The sequence below is a fragment of the Oryctolagus cuniculus genome, chromosome 6, assembly GCF_964237555.1.
Source record: "Oryctolagus cuniculus chromosome 6, mOryCun1.1, whole genome shotgun sequence".
Lineage (NCBI taxonomy): Eukaryota > Metazoa > Chordata > Mammalia > Lagomorpha > Leporidae > Oryctolagus > Oryctolagus cuniculus.
In genome coordinates, this window is record NC_091437.1 from 92,489,004 (window position 1) to 92,508,848 (window position 19,845).

At 39.8% G+C, this 19,845-nt stretch overlaps 1 protein-coding gene across 12 annotated transcripts in view; it reads left to right on the plus strand.

Annotated features, from left to right (window-relative positions):
- SGK3 (serum/glucocorticoid regulated kinase family member 3) overlaps window positions 1-19,845 on the plus strand; it is a 152,032-nt gene that overhangs the window by 116,803 nt on the left and 15,384 nt on the right. For 7 of the 12 annotated variants that reach the window (XM_070075140.1, XM_070075141.1, XM_070075142.1 and 4 more), the window contains 8 exons: window positions 422-509; window positions 9,089-9,138; window positions 11,386-11,443; window positions 13,361-13,444; window positions 13,545-13,676; window positions 18,658-18,770; window positions 18,866-18,902; window positions 19,446-19,532. In XM_070075140.1, coding sequence (XP_069931241.1) covers window positions 422-509; window positions 9,089-9,138; window positions 11,386-11,443; window positions 13,361-13,444; window positions 13,545-13,676; window positions 18,658-18,770; window positions 18,866-18,902; window positions 19,446-19,532 — 649 coding nt within the window. Of the gene's footprint in view, window positions 1-421; window positions 510-9,088; window positions 9,139-11,385; window positions 11,444-13,360; window positions 13,445-13,544; window positions 13,677-16,832; window positions 16,869-18,657; window positions 18,771-18,865; window positions 18,903-19,445; window positions 19,533-19,845 lie in introns of all 12 variants that reach the window. The other 5 variants (XM_008255596.4, XM_051844535.2, XM_070075138.1 and 2 more) reach the window with 1 other exon arrangement.

Below are 19,845 nucleotides of genomic sequence, written 5' to 3' on the forward strand. Positions count from 1 at the left end.
ATAATTTCGCCAAGTATTGCCAGATTGCTTTTCAGAAAAGTTGCCACATTCTACATTCTCACCAGTCATACATGAGGATGTCTCTTCCCCTACAGTCACATCAACATATATTTTCTAACTTTTGCCAGTTAATAGACATAAAATGGTATCTCATCATTTTATTTGTATTTTTCTAGGTATTAGTGAAGTTTACTAATTTGCTTATTACTCTTTGAGTTTACTCTTATATGAATTGCCTGTTTATATATAGTTGCCTATATTCTGAGTAGTTTCCTATGTTTAAAAAATTAATTAATTTCCTTATTTTGTTTAGTTTTATCAATACAAGTGCTCATATATTTCTATATTGATTTTCATTTTAAAAGGGAGAAGGCTATAGAGACGCATTCAAAGTCATAATAAAGTTGATTTTTGTTTTCAGTCCAGATGTCAGAGCATTCCTTCTAATGGACAGTCCGAAGCATCAGTCAGATCCATCTGAAGATGAGGATGAAAGAAATACTCAGAAGGTAGTAAGAGGAATTTTTTTTTTTTGGCAGAATAAATACCACTCCCCAGAGATGAAATTAGTGGTAACTTTAGAACAGCATTTACTATTTAAATAGGATGATTTCACCAAAAGTAGATTTTCTTCCTTTTAGAATACATGAAAACAATGGAAAAAAATGTGTACATCTTTTTTTTTTTTTTTTTTTTTTTTTTTTTTTTTTTTTTTTGACAGGAAGAGTGGACAGTGAGAGAGACAGAGAGAAAGGTCTTCCTTTGCCTTGCCGTTGGTTCACCCTCCAATGGCCGCCGCGGCTGGCGCACTGCAGCCAGCGCACCGCGCTGATCTGATGGCAGGAGCCAGGTACTTCTCCTGGTCTCCCATGGGGTGCAGGGCCTAAGCACTTGGGCCATCCTCCACTGCACTCCGGGACACAGCAGAGAGCTGGCCTGGAAGAGGGGCAACCAGGACAGAATCCGACGCCCCAACCGGGACTAGAACCCGGTGTGCCGGCGCCGCAAGGCAGAGGATTAGCCTAGTGAGCCGCGGCACCGTCCCAATGTGTACATCTTTTACTGATCATCATTTCTTACAAAATTCATAGAATGAGTATTTTTTATAATAAAAAATTGATACAGATTAATCAGGTGGAATTTTGAGAATAGCAGGTAATAAAAAAAGTATTATTTATATTATTACCATTCAGATCTAGCAATTTTGAAGATTTTAATGATTTTCTTTCTAATCTTCTCTTAATATTTAAAGTTTTGAAAATTGCCAAATTGTGGGGTAGGCATTTGGCGCAATTGTTAAGATGCCATCTGGAATGCCTGCAATTTATATTGGAGTTCCTGGGTTTGAGTCCTGCCTCTGCTTCCAATCCAGCCTCCTGCTAGTGTGTATCCTGGGAGGCAGCAGGTGGTAACCGAATTACTTGGGACCATACCAACCCATTTGGGAGACCCCAGTGAGCTCCAGGCTCCTGGCTTTGGCATGGCCCAGCTTTGGCTTTTATGGGCATTTGGGGAATGAACCATCATATTGAAGATTTCCCTCTCTGCCTTACAAATAAAATGAAAATAAATGAATACTTTTAAAAATTGTGATCAAATTATAAACATATAGTATATACAGTAATATATCACTTTCTTGTTTTTTGATCATTATATATCTTTCTCATCATTGCAGTCTTGAAGCTATTGTTTTGAATTTCAGCTAGCAGGACAGGCCTTTTCAACCCGGATACAATCCTCTTCTTCGACGCTGTTAGAGCAGTCAGCCTATGTGACATGCTTCTAAGATGTGCTTTTATTTTTTTTTTTTTTATTTTTTTTTTTTTTATTTTTTTTTTTTTGACAGGCAGAGTGGACAGTGAGAGAGAGAGACAGAGAGAAAGGTCTTCCTTTGCCGTTGGTTCACCCTCCAATGGCCGCCGCGGCTGGCGCGCTGCGGCCGGCGCACCGCGCTGATCCGATGGCAGGAGCCAGGAGCCAGGTGCTTTTCCTGGTCTCCCATGGGGTGCAGGGCCCAAGCACCTGGGCCATCCTCCACTGCACTCCCTGGCCACAGCAGAGGGCTGGCCTGGAAGAGGGGCAACCGGGACAGAATCCGGCGCCCCGACCGGGACTAGAACCCGGTGTGCCGGCACCGCTAGGCGGAGGATTAGCCTAGTGAGCCGCAGCGCCGGCCATGATGTGCTTTTATTTTTGCGTATATGTGGGTACTTCAAAAAGTTCATGGAAAAATTGAATTAAAAAATAAGTTATCTGGTTCAGAGAGTTTTGAAATCCATACATAGTTTTCTGTGATACACATTTTCTATGAACTTTTTACTTATTTTGTTTCTTCTATTTATTAGAGATACAGAGAGTGGTAGAGAGCTTCTGTCCACAGGTTCACTCCCTTATACTTTGTGGCAGTGAGGGTTGGGCTAAACAGAAGCCAGGTGCTAGAATTCAGTCTAGGTCTCCCACGTGGGTAGCAGGGGCTCAACCACTTGAGTCATCTTCACTCTCTCCCAGGGTGCACATTAGCAGGAAGCTGGAATCAGGAACAGAGCTAGGACTTGAATCCAGGCACTATGATTTGAAGTGCCGGTCCCCAAGTGGTGTCTTAACTTCTCCACCAAACACCCATACCTCTGTGAACTTTTTGAAGATCCCATGTGTGTCTGCAATCATATGTGTACCTAATAAAAAATAAGAGAGTCTTAATTTTAAAACTACATTGTTGGAGTCCATGTTGTGGCAAAGGAGGCCAAGCCTCCTTCTGCAATGCTGGCATCCCTTACGGGTGCCTGTTCAAGTCCTAGCTGTTCTACTTCCAATCCAGCTCTCTGCTATGGCTGGACTAGGAAAGCAGTAGAAGAAGGCCCAAGTGCTTGGGCCTGTACACCCATGTGGGAGACCCAGAAGAAGCTCCTAGCTCCTGGCTTTGTATGGGCCTAGCTCTGGCCATTGTGGCCATCTAGGGAGTGAACCAGCAGATGTAAGAATGAGTCTCTCTCTCTGCTTCTCTATAACTCTCCCTTCAAATAAATAAATGTCTTTTTTAAAAAAACTACATTATTATAGAAAATAAAACAATCTCGTTCCTTATTATGAAAGTATTTCTAGCCTTTACCTTAGAAAGTTGTGTGGGAAACAAATTATAATTTAACTCAAAGTATTATATATTAATTATAAGTATTATATAAACATGGTAATACCTTTATCATTCAGAATTAATTTTACCTATTATTAAATACATACAAAAAAACCAAGATATTGATCTGAGGAACATTTTTTCTTTATATGTCTTTTAATTTTGATACATGTTTTATTTTTGTGAATTGAAAGTAAGTTGGAACTTTACTGTCCCAGAAATGAAATCTTCATTTGGCAAATAGGCCTATTTATTTTTTGTTATGACTGGAAAGTAATTTTCCTTCTCTGATGCCCCGAGAGGGTTCTCAGTTAAGAGAACAGATTTCACTTCGACATCTATGACATAGTGGTTCCTAGGACGGCATAAGGGAATATTTTTATTTTATGTCTTTGTAGCAGGTCAGAAGCAAAACAACACTGGTAATAAATAGGGCATGAGAAGAAATAGTGTCTCTATAAAAATCTCATACAGATGCATTTTAAAAAAATATTTAAGGATGGGGCTGGCACTCTAGTGTAGCAGGTAAGGCTGCCGCCTGTATTGCTGGCATTCCATACAGGTGCTGGTTCAAGTCCTAGCTGCTCCACTTCCAATCCGGCTCTCAGATATGGCCTGGGAAAGCAGTACAAGATGACCCAAGTGCTTGGGCCCCTGCACCCACATGGGAGACCCAGAAGAAGCTGTTGATTCATGGCTTCAGAACGGCACAGCTCCAGCTGTTGCGGCCAATTGGAGAATGAACCAGCAGATGGAAGACTCTCTCTCTCTCTTACGCTCGCTCGCTCGCTCTCTCTCTCTGCCTCTCCTTCTCTATCTGGGTAACTCTGACTTTCAAATAAATAACCTTTTAAAAAATATTTAAGGAGATAGAAGAAAAAGGGACATGAAAAAATCTTAGTTTAAAAAAAGCTTATTGGAAATTATTTAACCTTGATACTAATAGCAAATATAAATTTTAAGGGAGATATTTTTATTTCTCTATCAAGTTAACAAAAATTTAAAGTAAGTAAAATGCTACAGGACTGGTAATACAGGAACAGTGAGTACCCTTAGGCATTATTGGTGTCAATTGTATGCAACTCTTGGAAAGCAATTTAGCAATTACATAAAAAATAAAAAGGTATCAGTTAAGAATGGGGCAAATGAAATAATCCTCACACATTAAAAAAACCATGTTTATTTTGGTGTGTCTATAATTTAAAAAATATAATCCACCTAAATATTAGTCAAATAATGCTTGTCTTTATACATAATGCATGTTAAAGTGTTTTTGAAGATAATATTTTTTTTCTTTGACACACACATGTATACACACAACTCCCATCTCGTAATTCACTCTTCAAATGCCTATAACAGCTAGGGCCAGGCCAAAACCAGGAGTCATTATCCCAGTTCAGGTCTCCCATGTGGGTGATAGAAATCAACCAGCACCTGCTGCCTCCCAGAGTGTATATTAACAAGACGCTGGAGTCAGGAGCAGAGCCAAAACTCAACCCCAGGTATGCTGATAAGGGATGCCAGCATCCCAGCCAACTTCTTAACTGCTGGGCTAAATGACTGTCCCTGAAGATAATGGTTTAAGCTTTGGGGATGGTGCTGTGGCTCAGTGGAGTAAGCCGCCACATGTAGCGCCAATTCAGGTCTTAGCTGTTCCACTTCTGAACCAGCTCCCTGCTGATGTGCCTGGGAAAGCAGCAGAAGATGCCTAAGTGATTGGGCATTGGGCCCCTGCACCCACACGATAGACTGGATGAAGCTCCTGGCTCCTGGCTTCCAGCTTCCGGCTTCCGCCTGGCCCAGCCCTGGCTGCTGCAGCCATTTGGAAGTGAGCTAGCAGATTGGAGATCTCTCTCTCTCTCTAACTCTGCCTTTCAAAAAAAAAAATAAAAAATAAAAAAAATTTTTAAGCTTTGACATACTGTAAAGTGAAACCAGTATGTAACAATTTATGTGTACGAATTACTGTCAGTTTTATTTATTTACTTTTTGAAGATTTATTTACTTGAGAAGCAGGGTTACAGACAGGGAGAAGGAGAGACAGAGAGGTCTTCCATCCTCCAGTTCACTCTCTTTATGGCTGCAATGGCCAGAGCTGGGCCAATCCAAATCCAGGAGCCAGGAGCTTCTTCCAGGCTGTCTTCTACTGTTTTCCCTGGCCATCAGCAGGGAGCTGGATCAGAAATGGGCAGCCGGGACTCGAACCTGTGCCCACCGGTACTGCAGGCAGATGCTTAACCTACTATGTCATTAGCACTGGCCCCATTACTGTCAGTTTTAAAAGGATAGGCAAATGCTAAATGAAATTTAGTATTCTCGGCTGGCGCCGTGGCTCAATAGGCTAATCCTCCGCCTTGCAGTGCCGGCACACCGGGTTCTAGTCCCGGTCGGGGCGCCGGATTCTGTCCCGGTTGCCCCTCTTCCAGGCCAGCTCTCTGCTGTGGCCCGGGAGTGCAGTGGAGGATGGCCCAGGTGCTTGGGCCCTGAACCCCATGAGAGACCAGGAGAAGCACCTGGCACCTGGCTTCGGATCAGCGCAATGCGCCGGCTATAGCACGCCGGCCGCAGCGGCCATTGGAGGGTGAACCAACGGCAAAAGGAAGACCTTTCTCTCTCTCTCTCTCTCTCTCTCTCTCACTGTCCACTCTGCCTGTCAAAAAAAAAAAAAAAAAAAGAAAGAAATTTAGTATTCTCAAAATTATGTGTAATTAAGGTTATGGATTAAAAAATGTTTCATAAAACTTTCTATATTTTCCAACTGTGAGTATGTATTTTAATTGAAAAGATTCAGCTATTCAAGGATTTTAAACAGTGATATCTGGCCGGCGCCACAGCTCAATAGGCTAATCCTCCGCCTGCTGCGCCAGCACCCCAAGTTCTAGTCCCGGTCGGGGCGCCGGATTCTGTCCCGGTTGCCCCTCTTCCAGTCCAGCTCTCTGCTGTGGGCCAGGAGTGCAGTGGAGGATGGCCCAGGTCTTTGGGCCCTGCACCCGCATGGGAGACCAGGAGAAGCACCTGGCTCCTGGCTTCAGATCAGCGCAGTGCTCTGGCCGCAGCGGCCCTTGCAGGGTGAACCAACGGAAAAAGGAAGATCTTTCTGTCTCTCTCACTGTCCACTCTGCCTGTCAAAACAAACAAACAAACAAACAAAAACAGTGATATCTGTGTGACCCTGATTTTCCATGTTTTGCTTGCTACTCTTGGGAGAGTGTGGTAGGTTTTGGCCATTTGAAGAATGCCCTGTGTTTGTTACAGAAGACATCTGGCTTTGCAGAACAAGCCAGTGTGAGAGATTCTTGAGTTTGCCTTCTGTTCTGCCACTGTTGGCTTTACATTGGAGTTTTGCGTGTGTTTTCACCCACAATGTCTGAAACTTGAACTAGGACCTCTTGCCATTTAAAATACTGACGAAATGAATCCTTTTAGAAAAAGGAGACATACTTTGTTTTACAGTTTAAACAATTTTTTAAGAACTTTAAAATGGATAACTAAATAAAGGACATAGCCGGAAAGTATCTTAGAGGGCATCTGATCTACCCAGTTACTTGTAAATAGAAAAGTAGAAGCCAAACGTTAAGAAACCTGTGATCTCCATTAGTGTTCATTCTGTTTATAGATTATACCTCACCCACAATTTAGGGAGCAGATGTCACCTTTTAAAATAGTAAATCCAGTGAAAAATTGTCTAATTATATGTCTCCTAATAATTCTTATCATTTCAGTAATGTGTTCCATTAAGAAAATCATTGCCAAATAATAAAAATGTAACTACATGTTAACATTAAATGGAGAACAAATTGTGAATGCTTTTTAATCCATACTTATTTAGTTGTCTGTCTTTATCTAAGTAAGAAAAGTTCATTCGGTAGAAAATTTATCCAGCTATCTGCACATTCACTAAAAGAATAAATGTATTGAAACTGTGACTTAGTTTGAATTATATTATAGGATTCTATGGAACACTGTAATATTCAATTAAGAAAGCTTACTCTTTTGTTATACTGCAACAAGGAAAATATCATTTAATGAACCAGATTATTATTCTTTTAGTCTTGTACTAGACTGTTAATGGTTTCACATATTTCTGTTTTCTGGACAGAAAATTTATTACATGAAGATTTTTCATATAAAGGTATCAGTAGGAAATACATTTAAATTGTAACTTAAAAAGCTTGTATCAATGTTGTCTTTATAAGAAACGTATACTTCAGAACTTCTGAAAAATGTGAGTGTTTGCTGTTTATTTTTTTGTTAAAGATTTATTTTATTTATTTGAGAGAGAGAGCTGCAGAGAGAGGTAGAGACAGAGAGAAAGGGCTTCCATCCACTGGTTCATTCCCCAGATGGCTGCAACAGTCGAACTTCGCCAACCTGGAGCCAGGAGCCAGGAGCCTCCTCCAGGTCTCCCATGTGGGTGCAGGGACCCGAGGACCTGGGCAGTCCTCCACTGCTCTCCCAGGACACAGCAGAGAGCTGGTTTGGAAGAAGAGCAGCTGGGACTAGAACAGGCGCCCCTATAGGATGCCAGCGCCTCAGGCCAGGGCTTTAACCCGCTGTGCCACAGCGCTGGCCCCTGCTGTTTATTTTTTAAAATATTTTGTCTCCTGAAGATTCTAAGTGAAATAAACTTATGTGTGCATATATATATTATATAGGTCTTCAATTCAAATTTGATTAAAAAATTAAATGTGTAAGAACTTTTTCCTATTTATAGCTTATATGAATATAATCTTTTAGGGCTGTGTTAAAAAAGTATACATATTTGAGACACTTAGAACTGAAATTTTCAGAATATATGAAGAATTTCAAGTTGAATTTATGTGAAGCTTAGTTCTCTTATACTTGGCTTTTAGAAAAAATTTTCCTCCCTCTGATAAGAACACTAGATGAATCTTTTGGGATTTTAATTTCTAGCTAATTATTAGTAAGCTAGTTTTTTTTTTTTTTTTTTTTGTTAAATTGCTTTTATGGTTTACTTGGTGGATAAAGATTCACTTCTAAGTTAACACCAGGAATTAAATGTACTGTGTTAACTGTTGCAAAGTGAAAAACCTCTCTAAAATTTTGATCCTGTCGCAAGGCTGGAATTAGAAAGAAAAGCACTATTGAATGTATTTACTTTAGAGATAAATTTACCCTCAAATAAATTTCTCCTATAAACAAAAAAAAACAAAGAAATAAATTTACCATCAAATCAAAACTGAAAATCCAGCATCTGCAATCATTATAATCATCAGCATATCAGTTTCTGTCTTTATTAAGCTATTTAAAACAAAAAGCTGTTTTCACCAGTTTTTGAAAGGTAAAAATGATCCCTTATAAATTGTGGTTTTGATACCCACCTCTTCAAAGGAGCTTTCTCCAATTTGTTTCATTTACTTGCCAATGTAGAGCTTGATTCCTGGCTTGCCTTTGTCCTTAAAATTGCTCTTGAAAGTTAACATGATAGGGCCAGCGCTGTGGCGCAGTAGGTTAATCCTCTGCCTGCGGTGCTGGCATCCCATATGGGCGCCGGTTCTAGTCCCGGCTGCTCCTCTTCCAATCCAGCTCTCTGCTGTGGCCTGGGAAAGCAGTGGAGGATGGCCCAAGTCCTTGGGCCCCTGCATCCACGTGGGAGACTGGCCCCTGGCTCCTGGCTTCAGATCAGCGCAGTTCTGGCCATGGCGGCCATTTGGAGAGTAAACCAGCGGAGGGAAGACCTTTCTCTGTCTCTCCCTCTCACTGTCTGTAACTCTGCCTCTCAAAATAATTTAAAAAAAAGTAAAGAAAGTTAACATGATAAATAATTAAGCTTGTATTGATTATATATATTTTCAAATAAAATACATTTACAAATAATTAAGACCTTAGGTTTCTTTAATGTAACAGTGCACCAAATGTCAGTGTCTGTGGTACAGTTTTGTGATTTTATTTCAAAACATTCTTTGACACTTTTTTTTTTTTACCCCATCTGTATAGCTACACTCTACCTCACCGAACATCAACCTGGGACCGTCTGGAAATCCTCAGTAGGTTTAATTTGTTTAAAACAATCCTCTAACTACATTTTCAGAAGAGAATGTGTATATCCACATAATTATACCAGCTGTACTGGAGGCCAGAACTATAGTTAGAGTGAATATAGTACTGTTGTGTGTTGACTCATTCACTGTGCTCGCTTTTCGTTGGTTTGGTAGAATCCTCAGGAGTTCTTAATTCACAGATTGTTAATTGGATTGTTCTGTGTTGCCATTGTCACATTTCTGGTGGTATGTTTGTGTGTATAGAAATGTTAGTAACCACGTTTCCCAAGGGGCCATAAGTCGGAGAGGGACTCTGGGCAGGAGCATCCTCACAGGGTACTGGACAGCCTCCTGCTGATCAGAATTTTTGGTGTACCCTCATTGCTATCCAGCTTGCTGCAGAGGGGTCATGCCACATAGTACTGTGTAAAAGGCTGTAAGACTGTTTATCCAGTATTTCCCACATTCCCATGTTTATTTGAGCACAAGGGAAGCATTTTGAGGAGCAAGGTCTGAGCAATAAAGGGATGAGGTGAGGCAAGGGGACTTCATCACACGTTTCAACCCCAGCAGTTCCCTGGAAGTGGATGCCTGGAGTGCCAGTGGTTCTAAGGCTGCTCCTTGGCTCGGTTTGAGGAGTGCTCAAATGTTACCAGTGTCTGCCGTGAGCTGAGGTTGGAGGAGTGTGGTGTTGCCATCCTACTTGTACTTACAGGCCTGTTGGGTTCATTCTAAATTATTATTTTATCCTGGGACACCGTGCTCTCTCTACCCTGTTGTTCTTGGAAAATGAATAATAGACACAGTGGTCCAGGAACGCTTCAGCATCAGGAGGTCAAGGAAGACCTGGTTATGAAGCTGAGAGAATGGTCAGGAAGATAGGGAGAAAAACCAAGAACACCGTGATGTGATGTCAGGAAGAGAAACTGTCGGAATGCGATGGGGGTGACTAACTCTGTTAGTGTTGGCTGACGCGGCTCGGAGGTGAAAATTGCAAATTGACCGCTGGATTTGATGTGATTGATTGGTCACCTGAGTAATTCTGGTGGTATGATAGGAAAGGATTCACAAGAGGACCTAGTAAACAGTATAGACAGTGAGTTAGACAGCTGGAAGGAAATGTGATGGTAACTGGAAGAGGCAGTTTGGTTTGGAGCATTTTTTTTCTGTCATTTATAGCATTGAATGAAATGGCAGCACAAACGCAACTGTTTTCATTAGGTTCATCTGCAGCAGTTGACACTGAGGCTGCAGTTAGCCTATTCGCCGTATTTGAGGGATTTGCATGTTTTTCACTGGTGTATCTTATGAAAAAGTTAATCCATTGCCTCATCATATCATTAAAGAAAAAATAGTCCAAATAGCAGGTTTCTGAAGAAGAAAAACGTCCATATTTAGTTATGTTTATCTCACTAATCTTTGCTGGTTATTTAATCTGTAATGGCACTGTCACGTTTGAATTGACTTTCTTTTCATAATGAAATGAAGGAATTCTCAAATCCTAGGTGAAATCATTTCCCTTTTCCCTTGTGTGATCAGGACTTGTTGTAGGCAATGCTGGGTGCTTCGGCTCCACTTCCTCCTGCTTGTGCTTGTGGGGTCTGAGCTGTTTTCACCTGATAGGTTAATGTAAATAAAATAGGCTTCTCCTGGCTGTTCCGTTTCCCACACATTGTGTCACCATCCATGAGAGCAAGCCAAGAGGACTTTCACCTTTAATGTACAATAAATGATTTGGATTTAAAACGGAGGATGACATTTTTGTTCAGAAAATTTTCTTAGCATAGTTACCAATGTTCTAACTGGTGATTTTTTAGAAGAATCACCAGATGCTAGAGAACTCTAGGGATGTATTGCTGATTTCTTAGTTTCCTGATGAATAATGCTGATGAGATTCATAGTTAATAAAGTTGATTTAGATAGATACTGTTTAAATACAAAACTATATACTAGTATATAGGTATATCTCTATGGAGTTATGTCTCCATTCTTATCTCCCAAAGAAGTTATTGAAGTCTTTCTTAAAAACTTAAGAAGGCTTAAACTTATAAAATGCTTTATTTAGACTGTTGGTATTACTACTATTACATAGTAAAGGTGAGATTCTACCAGTGTGAAAGCTAGGATTCATCATCCTTAAATATTTTATACCCAACTTTCACTTGTTAAAGAATAAAGTGTTAAGAAATGTTGAGAAGTTACCATTTTTCTCATTTTAGGAGACTGATTATTGTCCTTGTTAATTTATTTTAGTGCTAAGCCGACTGACTTTGATTTTTTAAAAGTTATTGGGAAAGGCAGCTTTGGCAAGGTAAGAATGTTTTTGTTTCTCAATAAGGAAGTACTTAAGGAAATACATGTTTTATATGTGTGAACCACTGGCCTTTTTCATATGCAGGGTGTGGAGTACTTTCCCTATTGTCAAAATACTAACAGGATAGTTAGGGAAATAAGACATCTACTCAAATTCTGAAATAGAATTCATTGTTTAACAAGTGTGCCAAGTAGCCCTGTGGCCTGTGGTTATTACCTTTGTGATATTTACAGCCTAATGGGGGAAACAGTCCTTTAAAATAATGCAGTTGGGGTGGGCGATTGGTTAAGCAGTTAGATCACTCCTTAGAACACCTGCATCTTGGATCACAGAATGCCTGATTTCAGTCCCCGCTCCTCTATGTCTTATCCATCTTCCTGCAAATGCACACCCTGGGAAGCATCAGATGATGGCGCAAGTGCTTGGGTCCCTGCAACCCACAGGAAAGCTCCAGATTGAATTCCAGTCTCCTGGCTTTGGCCTGGCCCAGTCCTGACAGTTAAGGGCATTTGGGGGGAGTGAACTAGTAGATGGGAGGTTTTTCTCCATCTGTCTTTCCATTTCTGTTTCTCTCTCAAGTAAAATGAAAATAATTTAGTAAAAATTTTTTTAGAAATGCAATCAGGTAAATACTTACAAATAATAATTGGACTTGAAGGAAAGGAAGAATAGGGTGACATGACAATACAACTGGTAGTGAGAAGTGGGAGAAATCTCGATATGAGTTGGTCAGGGGTCACTTCTGTGAAGATGTGCTATTTAAGCTGAGGCTGGAAAGATTAAAATGAGCATCTGTGTGAATAACAGTTGGAGAAGGAAAGGAATGTGTGAAGACCGTGCTGAGTGTGATCCTGTGTCAGAGGAGTCACATAACTTGACAATGAGTCATGCCAAGGAAGGAGAATCACTCAGGGCCAGGGTTACCAGGGAAAGCACCATTGATTATTACGATAATCATGAAATATATTTAAGTGCTTTTCTCCCATTATACTTTAATCTGTACTAAAAATGAACATGAGTTTAATTATGTTTTGTTATATTCATAACTTGGTATCCATTGTTTATTTTGAGTCCTTGGGACCAGAAACTGTAACCATACAGTTATATCCAAGTGTGTTTACTCACTTAGCAAATATATATTGAACAAAGGTGGAAATGGACCCTTCTATCGAGATGCTCAGTCTTTGGGGATGCTGGAGAAAGTCTATCATCAAAACAAGAGCATTATCTTTTAGAAACTTCACATTTAAATCCAGAATCTGTGAGGAGTTGGTAAAAATCATCTAGTGGTTCCACACCTTGCATCGTGAGCAGTCTTGTATCTGCTACAGTATTTTGCAACATCTTGAATATGTCTGCTTTTTTCTGGGGCAAGACCCTCTAGGTTTCTTCCAATTCTTAAAAAGTGTTTTCATGCAACCCAGCCGATATATACATAGTGCAGCTTTCTCTGAACATTACTGATTTTACGACCTGTGAGAGAAAACTAAATATAAAACAATAGTGTGTTTGAACACATAAACACCCTTTCTCTGTCTCCTTTTTTGTATAGCCAGTAAGTTTATAGCCTCAATATTTAAGGGCGCCCCTTGATATGCAAGGCTGCAGCACATGTGTGTATACACACACACACACACACACACACACAGACTCACACATAGTAGACTTTGTCACTTTAGCAAAAATCTCAAAAATTATCATGTTATTGAAATAATGTCCTTTATTAAATTAAAATATTTAAGGAAAAGTAGAATTGTAGAAATAACTTCCCTAGTTCTCAGTTTCCAAAACAATATATGTAGGTTCCTGGTAGACTTAACTTTTTATAAAATTTAAGAATATTTTGTTTATTGACAAGTGAATTACTAAAATATTGAAATTTCTAATAATATGCATAATCTTTAACTGTTACAGGTTCTTCTTGCAAAACGAAAACTGGATGGAAAATTTTATGCTGTCAAGGTATTACAGAAAAAAATAGTTCTCAACAGAAAAGAGGTAAAACAAAGTGCTTGTTGTTTCTTCTAAGCCTGTTTTCTCAATTAACAGAATTGTTTTCTGGTGTATAATACAGATGATCCTTTATCTTTTTTTCCAGCAAAAGCATATTATGGCTGAACGTAATGTGCTCTTGAAAAATGTGAAGCATCCATTTTTGGTTGGATTACATTATTCCTTCCAGACAACTGAAAAGCTTTATTTTGTTCTGGATTTTATTAATGGAGGGGAGGTGAGTTTTTTAATTGGTTTTCAAATCTTGATAAGAGAAAAAATAGCGTGAAGTTAAGGTTTTCTTTTTCTTATAAGCTGTAGGACAGTGCATTATCAACAGCTGTATTTGATCAGTAAGAACGTTATTCAAGATACTGAGTACCATGCAAGGTGTGTACACTTAAGCTAATAGTGTACTTTCAACGTTTCATAAAAGAACCTTGGGATGATGCTACAGAATTCACTGATAGGTTTGTCAACCGAGCTATGTACTGAAACAATAAAATGTGATTTGTAATGTAGATAATTATTGTTTCAACAGTTGCATATAAATATTGCTCCATCCATCATTTTCTAAAATACGCAAACTTACAGTCAGCTGAGATGATCCTCTTCATAAAGCGCTCTGTGTTGAAGTCAGTTTAGGAAATGTTTCATGTTATACCCCCCTTGGAGTAGGTTAAAAACTGGAGAGGTTCTGCCTTAGTCAAAGCTAGTGTTTCTCTTTTCTTTTCTTTCCTTTTTATTTTTTTTAAAGATTTAATTATTTATTTGAAAGAGGTACAGAGAGAGAGATTGATTGCATCTGCTGGTTTCCTCCCCAGATGGCTGCAATGGCCAGGGCTGGCTCAGGCCAACACCAGGAACCTAGAGCCTCATCCAGATCTCCCATGTAGGTGGCAGTGGCCCAAGCACTTGAGTCACCTTCTGCTGCTTTTCCCAGGCTGTTAGCAGAGAGCTGGATCAGAAGTAGAGCAGCTAGGATTTGAACCGGTGTCCATATGGGATACTATCATCTTAGGTGGCAGCTTAACCCATTATGCCACAACACTGGACCAAAGCCAAAATTTCTTAAAAGGGTTTTTTTCTAACCACACAGTCCTCTTTTTTTGTTTGAACTAAATCCATTGATAATTTCCAAAACTCTTGATGCAGAGGAATATTGAAATGTACTTTGGAAAATGCCATTATTATGATAATTACAGTAATAGCTAATCTGTATCAAGTATTACTCATGGTTGTTTGTACATGTTTTTATTTTATCTTCATAACAACATTATTTTATAAGACAAAGAAGTAGAGGCTCAGAGGAGCTTTCAAAGTCATATGATTAGTAAGTACTGGAGGCAGGAATTGAACTCAGGTAGTCTGCAGGAGCTAGGCAGCTAGCTAATCACCTGTGTTCCTCTGCTTCCCAACCCTCACACCTTTCCAGTTCGTTTTATCTTTGACAAATGAATACCTCTCAAAATTAGTCACATTAATATGACTCATAGACATAAGTGATCCCTGCCCTCACTCCCCCACCCCCCAGCCAGTCTCAGAGCAAAGGAGAAGGAAGAAATGAGGGTTTCAGCTTTACTGCAGTACATTTAACCAGGGAACCAGGGAACTAGAAGGAAGATCAGCTTCTATTCTGAAAACCTGAAAGATGATCAGACCTAGATCATTTTGAAGGAAGGTTGTGAAAGAATCATTGTTCAGCTCCAGAGATCTGTGACAAAAGTCCCTTCAGCCTCTTCAGTATGGAGTCAAGATAATAAGTCCCTTGGGCACCCTGATTCAGGGATGTAGTTACTTCACATTGTTCCTGCCTTGAAGTTGTTTTATGTTGTGTGTGCCTTAGTGCTAACACTGATGAGAAATTATTCAAGAGCCTGGCTCTTCACAGCTATTTTACATGCATTATTTCAATTACTCATCATAACTTTAAGATAAACACTCTAATACCCCTTTTAAAGATGAGGAAATTGAGGATTAGAGAGGTTAAGTTACTTTCTTGACCTCTTGTGTCAAGCCCTGGATTTACCCCAGATATCTCTACAGCAAAGCCCATCCTTCAGTTCCACCCTGTGTCTTTGAAATTTCCATGTGAGGCTTCTAACTGCAGATGAGATCCTCTTGTAAGTTTCCTGCTTTACCTGTGGTTTTTCATGCTATTTTTTTAGAACTTTGCTTTTGAGCCTTTTTGCGTGGTGGCTGCTCATAGACATAGACTGAGCAGCACAGGTGGAAAGAGGTTGGCTTGTTATCTAGAAGATACACTAGGTAAGGAAGAAAGAAGGAAATAAAATAAGCAGCAGAGATGGGTGGGGAGGAGTTGAGTGGGGGATAGGTCGACAAGCAATAAAGATGAGAAGGATAGAAAGAGGCCGATGGTTTCATCATGTGTTCCCTGTTGTTATTATTTCCTCAAATGTTTATACTTAGAATCTCACTTTGACACATGTTACTTATTTTGTATATTTCTTCATATCTATTTTGGAACAAAATAGAGTACTAAACGAGTAAGATTATGATACCAGGCAGGTAAGAGCTGGTGAACTACAGCTTCTGCATTAATCCTCTACCTCCAGTTGTTGGGGTGGATTAAATAAGCGTATAAAGTCATTAGTCTAATGCTTTTTAATTTAGTGAGCAATCAGTGTTACCTGTTAGTGATGTGGTCAAATGTTTGTTTTAGGTTGTTTCTGTTAGTAGTATGTTGGACTGGTGTGATCAGGAGACGAATAAATGGGGTATTTTAGTAGTTTAGGCCATAGCTAATAGAAACAGTGGCAGGACTAAAAAGGAGGAAGTTTTCCACAATTTATATATTCATTCACTGGCTGCAGGGGCTGAGGGTAAGGAGCAGTTTAGATGAAGCCTGGGTCAGCCTCAGTTATCTCTGTTAAGATCTGTTATAACTTTACCACCTTTTCAGAAAAGGCTAAGAGATTTCTTTTTATGATCTTTGAGAATAAGAGAGGTTAAATGAATTGTAAATTTGAACCAAAGTCTGATGAACTTTACAACCTGCGTCTTTGATACTTTTGCTTCCCATGGCTCTGAGGGCTGGAGAGAATACAGTAGCAGTAGCAGCAGTAAGTCTATAAGAGAAGACCAGGGCTCTCTTTTAGAGGAGTTGAATTTGTTGCCTTGTGAAATATTTCAAAAAGAGCCGCAGGCGATAGGCGTTCTTTGCAGTAGAAGCTCCAAGCAGAAATCTGGGCTGGGAATCTCCATGTGGGAGACATCAACATGTTACAGAAACCTGGGGTGGGAAAACTCCCTTCATTCAAACAGACATCAGAGACAGTGGGGGATGCAGAGCAGTTTATTAACGCGATCGGGCTCAGCTGGAATCATTTCCTGAGAACTGAGCAACAATCCCATTTCTTAACAATATTTATAGGTTCATCAGCATCATACCTTAGCCGTTACAGCATTGGTGAGTTTAAATTGTTGCCTGTGTGATTCAGGACCACACTTTGAACTGACGGTGGGTCCAGTATGTTTATAAAAGCGGTATCTGGGTCAGATTTATAGGACAGACTTATGACTGGAGTAACAGAAGCAGAACTTAGGACATCTTCCTTCCCTAGACAAGGTAACCTCACACAGCTGCTTCACCAGATAATTGGGAGCAGCCACTTTTCAAGGTTAGTGTCAGGGGTCGGCTTTTCTTGCTTTGTCTCTGGTTGTGACCATATTTCCTCTACAAACAGAGATGGTGGCTAAAATCATTGGAATAAATAAGGTTTGAAGAGTATCAAGAGAAAGAATAACAGTGAACCAAAGGCAAAATGTGTCATCTCTGCAGCATGTAGAGCCAAGAAAGGATCAGAGGTGGAAGTCTCCAAGACAGAAGAGCCAAAGGACCTAGTTAGTGCAGACTTCCCCCAGACAATGGAAGCAACCCATTGGCTAAGAACAGGCCATAAGAAATAAAGAATTAGAAAGTGTAGGGGCCGGCACTGTGAGGCAGTGGGTTAAAGCCCTGGCCTGAAGTGCCCATCCCATATGGGTGCCAGTTCTAGTCCCGGCTGCTCCTCTTCCGATCCAGCTCTCTGCTATGGCTTGCCTGGGAAAGCAGTGGAAGATGGAAAGTTTTCTTTAAAAAAAAGAAAAGAAAGTATAAGAAATGAACTGGAGGGGCTGGTACTATGGCATAGTAGACTAAGCCTCCACATGTGGCGCCGGCATCCCATATGGGGGCCAGTTCAAGTCTGGCTGCTCCTCTTCCAATCCAGCTCCCTGCTGATGGCCTGGGAAAGCAGTGGAAGATGGCCCAAGTGCTTGGGCCACTGCGCCCGTGTGGGAAACCCGGAAGAAGCTCCAAGCTCCTGGCTTCGGCCTGGCCTGACCCCAGCCATTGTGGCTTGAATCAGCAGATGGAAGATTGTTCTCTTTGCCTATCTTTCCTTCTCTCTCTGCCTATCAAATAAATAAATCTTTAAAGCAATCAACAAGATTTATTTATTTATTGAAAAGTAGAGTTAAGGAGAGAGGGACAGATGGAGAGGGAGCTCTTTTATCCTCTGGTTCACTCCACAAAAGGCTACAACAGCCAGAGCTAGGCCACGCTGAAGCTAGGAACTTCTTCTGGGTCTCCCACATGGGTGGCAGGAGCCCAAGTACTTGGATCATCTTCCACTGATTTTCCCAGGCCATTAGTGGGGAGCTGAATTAGAAGTAGAGCAATCAGGACTCAAACTGGCACCCTTACAGGATGCTGGTGTCACAGGCCATAGCTTAACCCATTGTGCCACGATACTGGCTCAAGAAAAATTCAGATTTTTCCAAGAATAGTATTTGGCTCAAGTGGATTATATCTATGGATTATATTTGTTTTGCTAGATACTGTTTTCAATCTCTGAGTAGTATTTTTTTTAATGAAAAAGCAATCCAGAAAGACCCAGTAAGGTAATTACTTGGCAATATCAAGATCACTGGAACCTGATAATCTTTTCTAGAGCATTTGCCTGCAATAAGGATGTTGCCACAGTGATGAGTGTGGAGTGTGGGAGATAAGTAAGGAATTAAGACACTTGGTTAGAGTGGATGACTATTGGATGGAGGGCATGGACTACAGAGATCAACAGTTCTGTATGTTAGTGCATTTTTACCTCAATCTCAAAGTAACAAAAGCAGTTCCTGCTTTTCTATTTATAGATTATATTGTTTGACCCTTTGTATGAATGAGCCAACCATTCTTTTCTTCTCCCCCAATTTTATAGCTGTTTTTTCACTTACAAAGAGAACGGTCCTTTCCGGAACACAGGGCAAGGTTTTATGCTGCTGAAATTGCCAGTGCATTGGGTTATTTGCACTCCATCAAAATAGTGTACAGGTAACATCTTAAAATATCACTTGTAGAAAATGTTTTTTGATGTTTTATCTCAATTAATATTTATTTGTACTTTTTTCCCCCTTTTAATTTGATAGGGACTTGAAACCAGAAAATATTCTTTTGGATTCAGTAGTAAGTATTATCTTTTAAAAATCAACTGTTACTCAGTTTGTTGTTGCTCTTTTGCTTAGTGGCAAAAAATCAGTCTCTGAGGTTCCACACTGTTTGATTCCATTAATATAACATTCTGAAAATGACAGAACTAGAGAGGAAGAACAGCTAAGCGGTTGCAAGGGGAGAGGGGGCAAGGACATAACACAAAGGTAAGGGTAGCATGAGGCAGTTCCTTTGAGATGGAACAGCTGTCTTGGTTGGGTTACATGAGTCCATATACCTGTGTTGCATAGTGCTATGCACACACATATAAATAGAGAAAACCGAATGAATTTGGTAGTCTAGTTAACAGTGTCATACTAATGTAAGTTTCCTATTTGATACTGTACTATGGTTATATAAAATTGTCAGCATTGAGGGAAGTTGGATAATGAGCAAACAGAATTCTACTATTTTTGCAAATTTTTGTGGGTCTAAAATTATTTAAGAATAAAAGAGGCTTTAAAAATTGTCAACTTTTGTTTATGCATTCTTTTCTCTTACTGCCCCTGTATTTGTCAGGGACATGTTGTCTTAACAGATTTTGGGCTTTGTAAAGAAGGAATTGCTATTTCTGATACCACCACAACATTCTGTGGGACACCAGAGGTAAGAAACATGCCTTTTTTTTCATTACATAATTATTTGTAAAATGCAAACACTTATCACAAATTGCATATATATATATATACATATATATATGTATATTTGAAATAAGGAAAGTAGCATAGAAACTGTCACTTTCACTTCCAACCAGTTGGAAATACAAATAATCATCCCTTCTAAACATTCAGTGTTTACTGATAATTAGTATTTTTAACTGATCTGAAGATCCCAAAGACCCTTTTGAGTATCTTAACAAAGATAAATTATATTGATTTGTTTTTTTACGTTAAGTTTACGCCAGAATTCTTTCAACATT